Source organism: Anoplopoma fimbria, chromosome 8, assembly GCF_027596085.1.
Source record: "Anoplopoma fimbria isolate UVic2021 breed Golden Eagle Sablefish chromosome 8, Afim_UVic_2022, whole genome shotgun sequence".
In the NCBI taxonomy this organism is placed as follows: Eukaryota; Metazoa; Chordata; class Actinopteri; order Perciformes; family Anoplopomatidae; genus Anoplopoma; species Anoplopoma fimbria.
In genome coordinates, this window is record NC_072456.1 from 17,920,498 (window position 1) to 17,926,651 (window position 6,154).

General features: G+C 38.9%; 1 protein-coding gene across 1 annotated transcript in view; it reads right to left on the bottom strand.

Moving 5' to 3' along the window:
• Positions 1 to 4,214, bottom strand: part of pex5la (peroxisomal biogenesis factor 5-like a) — a 41,340-nt gene extending 37,126 nt beyond the window's left edge. The window contains exon 1 of the mRNA XM_054602652.1: positions 4,116 to 4,214. Within this exon, the coding sequence (XP_054458627.1) occupies positions 4,116 to 4,184 (69 nt within the window). The 5' untranslated portion in view covers positions 4,185 to 4,214. The remainder of the gene's footprint in view (positions 1 to 4,115) is intronic.
• Positions 4,215 to 6,154: the final 1,940 nt, after the last annotated feature.

The following is a 6,154-nucleotide window of genomic DNA, read 5'->3' on the forward strand; positions in this document are numbered from 1 at the left end:
CAAATGTAAAATCATTAGCATGTTTGCATTGTCATTGTGAGCATGTTAACATAATGACGCTATCATTTAGCACAAATCACTGCTGCATATAAGTACAAAAAGTGGTTGTGGTTGCAAAATTTAGATTTCATTAAGGATCAAGGATGTTTCCTGATGGAGGACACTACACGGTTGTGTTTTTCTAAGTACTTTCTATTATAGCCATCAGGGCCTACTTTAAATAATGGTCTTGTAAAGATGAGACCTCCGCATTTTCCTCTTATAATCATCTAGAAAATGGGGACAGAAGGTTTACCGCATCCGTCTGGGGAGATGCATCAAGCACTTTGGTAGCAGGTAGAATGCAAACCCCAATTAACCAAGAGAGCAGCTTCCTGAGCTGTTTGCCCATTACCATCACTACAAGGAGGTTAGCGTTTTCCCCTTCTGCCTGTTTTCCTCTTTTGCTCCCCTTCTGTTATACCTTTTTGCTCACCTCCTATGCAAATCACTTTGGCACTTGTTTGCGTTAAAGAGCGATGTAGAAAATGATGTAATGGAGAACTTGAGCTAATTGTGCCGCTTGGGCTTGACTCCAAGAGATCTCTCTGATGTTGCTGTTAATGGAGCCGTGTACCAGTTAAACTTGTCAGAGCTTTGAAGGCGGGGAGGTCGAGGTGAGGACAGGGGGAGGTGGAGAGGAGGAAAAAACACTACACAAAGGGAAAGGTGGATAAAAAATATCAAAGCAGAGGCTAGAGTACTACAGGCTAGAGGCTATGTTAGGGATGGTTGTCTTGAGAACTAATTACAGCCAACATCTTTCAGTGTGTTTAGTTCATGTGGAATAAGATGTGATCAGGAATTCTATCACATTTTACTCAGAATCTGTTTTTTCAAATGCTTTATTTTTTTGTCTTTATTCCGATATCTATCTATGAAAATCTTTTCTTTAACGCAGCAGTTTGTTTACTCATTACAGCTGTGTCAAAGCTGTTGTTGTGGGTAGCAATGAACAGTTCCATGTACTCCCACGGGCCTGCCTTCTGGAGTTCAGTTAGCTTACTTGGGTATTTTATGACTCATGATGGTTATACACGATTTGTCCTAAGGCAGCAAAATTTGAATAAAAGTGTGAAAAAGCTCAGACTGAATTTTATATAAATGTGTACTTAACTTTTTTGCAAAGGATAAGGGTGGCAGTATTGTGTAGTATCTTATATTCAGCAAACTCTTGTGAAAAGACCAAAATCAACAAAGCAGTAGTACATCTTTTAATACTTTCAAATTTCCCTGCCCTTTAAGCCCCAAGCTAATTGATTCCTACTGAAGATTCAAATCTTAAATGAATAGTTTTTTTCTAAAACAGCTGGGCACTGTAGTTTTTTGCAAACATAACTCAACCAGGAGGGAATATTCCATTTGTTGGAAACTATTTTAGCTACGTATTAATACACATTTTGTACTGAAGTATTTATGGCAACAGAACGATGTGGTACTGACTCAAAATAAACTATAGCGCCAATGCTTGTAATGAAAGAACATTTCACCCAGTACCACAGTGTTAATAAGACATCTGAAGTCTTGGCCACATAGACAGTACTTGTGGAATCGATTTCATTGGATTTGAGTAAAATATGAAAAATATAGTATCACAAGATTCATCCTATAATCACCAAATCAACTTCAAATACACTAATACACTCTGGTTTAAGCCCTGTTTGTTTTTTGTTTTTTACAAATCAAGTGATGGGCACCTGAGGAATAAGAAACTGTTCAAATAAAAGTTTGGGCTATTGTTAAAGATAGATGGTTAGGTGTAGCCTATATATGATGTCTGATTTTCCAGTTGCTTCCTTTAAACTTTTCCTCATCTTCTCAGAGAGCTTCGGCTGAGCTGAGACCGGTTGACTCTATAGAAATCCAATGAGACATCATATGTGATATTTGGCTTTACAAATACAGTTGACTTGACTTGAGATGACATCTTGCGTGAAGAGCCACAGCCTGTCACTTAGCCTTTCTCACTTGCTAAGTGACATCAAGATGGGACACGCTGCCTCTAAAACATTGGAACAACGTCAAAAGATGAGCTTAAAACTGCAGTTGTTTTTTTTAAATCTTGTGTTTATTTTCCTGAAAAAGGGGTTAAAGCAAAGTGATATACAAAACAAAGGGAGAAGGGACTTATGGACTTGGACATCTAGACTGATCAAAATTGTATTTGTTACATAAGAAAGAAAAACAAGCAACCTAATGTAAATGTTATCTGTTATTTGCTTTATTCAGTTCATGCATGAAATAATTCAACAAAGTCAGGCTTTGTTCTTAGTCAAATGTATATGTTACCATGACGGTGGTTATCAATTTGCTTTTGTTACCCGGCTTTCTCTGGCTCTACATGTTTTTATGAAAGGGAGTGTTTGGCGTCATTTGACTCTACTACACACTGGACTGATTGTGTGCTGCCTACTTCTGCCTATGTGAAACAATTATTACAGCAAATTACAGCCTTAGTTAAAATCTTATTTTGATGTAAAGATTTGCATATTAGCATAAATGTAGCAAAATGCGGAAGTGAAACATAGTGCTATGTTTACCTGTAGAGAATAGTGCATCGTCTACAAAAATATAACACAAAATATATATTTCGAATATATAACCATATGTCATTGTTAGGGCTAGGCAGCTAAAATCTATATCAAGGTAAATTATTTGATTTAGCCAGATAATGACAAAAGTAAGAATTATTATTTTTATTTATAAACTCGTATATTTTCTTTATTGTGGTTGATAACGTCTGATATGTTTGTCATGACTGTGAATCAGAGGATATTTTCTGGGAAACTGTCTTGCTGAAACAGTGAAAACCTTCATGAGCTGGATAATGGTTCCATCACTATGTGCTGGATGTGTTCATGTACGTGTTTATGTTTTTCTCTCTCTTAAGGATGAGAGTATTGATATTTGCAGGTGGTAAAATGTTATATACTGACAACTATTGATCTATTGTCCATAATATTGATTTCTGCGACACTCCAGCATCTTAAAGGAATAAAAAAAAATTGTTGCAGAGGAATGCTGTTTTCTTGCATTTTTATAAAGTTATTATTAATAAATATTTTTTTATTTACAAGTCATATCTTGGTAGTGTGAACTCAGCAGCTTCCATCTCTCAGCAAAAATGCTGAGGCATAATTAAATCCCCTCCACTTGAGTGGAAGCATTATCTTGGTTGTATGACAGCTTATCAAAATCAGACATTGTACTAGATAATTAAACAAGTATTAAGCATGCTACAGGTCATTAAGCACAGACAGATATACAAGACACACACACACACACACACACACACACACACACACACACACACACACACACACACACACACACACACACACACACACACACACATACTGTACAAAAAGCAATCAAGCACAAAGCAAGAAAACTCATATTGGCATCAGGAGCACCGACTGCATCCAGCTACAACATTGAAAAAGCAAAAGAGAAGTGAAAAGCTCAGCAGCGGGTACAGTCATTTGCTGCAGTATTTTGTACACAGAGAGCTCATTCAATAGCTCAATGCAGTGCCGGGGCATAGCATTTTGGAAATGCATTCTCACGCTGTTTGTGTTGAGGATTAGCTGCTTATGAGGTGTAAAAAGTTCATGAGGGAGTTATTTTCTGTCCGGATTAGGAATGAGAGAGGAAATTTGTGTGACCCTCTGGTTAATCCACCCCTTACATACTAAATGCACAATAAACGTTAACTAGAAGAGCACCATGAATCTTTAAGAGGCTAATTTGAAAAGATAAAAAAAGTAATGTAGATAATTGCAGCAATTTGAGGCTGCTTCAATAGATCATAAGATCATTATTCACTGTTTGTGTAAATGCAGTGATATAGTGGGAGGATTTTATACCCCATAGAGCAGCTGGAAATGAAGTATTTGTTGCTACTGTGTTAGATACAACAGTCAAAAGGCTTAAGAAATGAGTTAGTAGACAGTGGAGGTCAGTTATAGGACACTCAAAGCTTTGCTATTGTTCAGTATGACTAACACAGGAGGACGTTCCACTTGGAGGCAGGGGAGGGGGATGGCGAGGGGGGTTTCTGAAATGGTTCTGCCCACCTTGGTAGTCACTGTGAGGAGGGGCTTCCCTTCTGATGACGCCTTACTTGGTATCTCCTTCAGGACCATGGCAACAGTCTTATCTGCAGCCCTAGAGTCTTTCCCCTACAACAGTGAAATCAACAATGACTCGTGTCAGGACAGTTTGTCAACTCAGTGCTTTTTGCCCCCGTCCAGGGCATCTTACATAAAAGACTTTACTTTACTTTATGATGATGGAAATACTGTGTGGGTAACTGTCTACGGTAACAACACATTGATTGAAGACATTTCCACAAGACTATGGCAATGAAAAGAGGGTCACTGCACAATGTAGAAGGGTTGACTATAGACAGTGATGAGCATAGTCGTCCACAGCAGTACTTATCAAGTACTTATGATGACAGAATATCATACAGAACTCATTACACAGACTGTGGTATTTACTAAGAATAAAGTACAGTGTATGGCAGATGAAGGTCCATGTCTACTGGGCAGCTGACCGGTGTTGTGTTTCTCGGGTTGTACTGATCAAAGCTACATTAGACATGTTGGAATCACAACAAAGACGTAATTGAAAGGTTCAAACTGCAATACTAAAAAGTCATGTGATGAAAGACTGACTGCAGGCAGTTCTTATGTTGTCTGATCTGTGAAGCCTCATACTGAAGAAGACCAAAGCAATGGGAGAATAAAAGAGGAAGAGGAGTTAATTCTGGTGAGTCCATTCTCTGAATGGTGTGCCCGCTTGTTAAAGGTGCCCTGTTGAGTTGGTGACTTGTAGCAACATGAGTTGAAGTAGGTTGCTAGCAAGTAAACATAAATAAAACAATGACGGTTTTGCAAATCCAAGTGGCGTTTTGATTTGTAGCACTGAATGTTGACATTGTTTTTAACTTTACCAATGGGTACCTTAAGTTTCTAATGATCACAGAACATTTCGTACCAGTGATCATACCTGAAACTTAGATTTATTTTTGTTTTTCGAAGAAGGGATGGTTTTTGGAACACATTGAAGCTATACTTTGGGCTTTGGCCAAGTATACATGTACCACAACTAGGGATCCATTGATACCAGTATCGGGTATCAGGTCCGATACTGTGCTCCTGTACTCATACTTGTACTTGTAAAACTACTCCTATACAAACGCACCGAATACCACTATTGCAACGTAACATTAACCTGTTGTTAGTTGAGCCTTTTAAGCCGCCCTGCAATGATAACCAGATGCACAGATCCGTCTGCCACTCACAGCCCCTCATCGTTTTTAGCTTGTCCGGTAATTGCCTGGGCCACATTCCATAACGGTAAAAACTGATTACATAAGAGGTCAAATTGATTTGGCCAGCCTATTGTCATCCTTTTCCCCCTTGGCTTTATGGCAGACACCGTCAGCCTCAGACATTAATTCACATTTCACATTTTACCCATAGCCAGAAGACAGATTATATTGTACGCTATTAATCATTTTATGACACACAGATGTAGCAGAATTATAGTTGACGCATGAGACTACACATTTCATCTCAGAAAAGAGCTCATCCTCTTGCAATTCATTTGGCTGACCAGCGAGAGAGAGACAAAACTGCTGTTCATCACTCTCAGTTCCTACGTTTTGTAGACTCAGAGATGCTGCCTGTTCAGACTGCACATGAAGCCCACTGGAAACCTTTTAGCTGGATCTTATTAGGGCTTTTCACATTTCCACTTGCTAGAGAAATGAATTGGGCATTTCTTCCACTGATTTCCTCAGCTGATCATGTCACGAAATGCATTTGCCTTGCCTGGAGGGAGTTCCCTTGAAAACCCTAATGCTCCTAATAAAGTCCCAAAAGCCACCTGCGCCCACTCTCCAGCTTAGTCTCACTCAGTATAAATGAAAAACATCCTTTGCCAAGACGACACCAGCAGCAGGCAGCATTCACATGGCAAGAGATGATTCAGAAAAGCTCTCAACATTTGTTTTTAGTTGTTTTTCTGAATGGCAATTTGAAAAGGGATGAATGGTCCATCTGTACCATATGTGCAGGTGTTTTGGGAGCCAACAGTGTCTAGGATG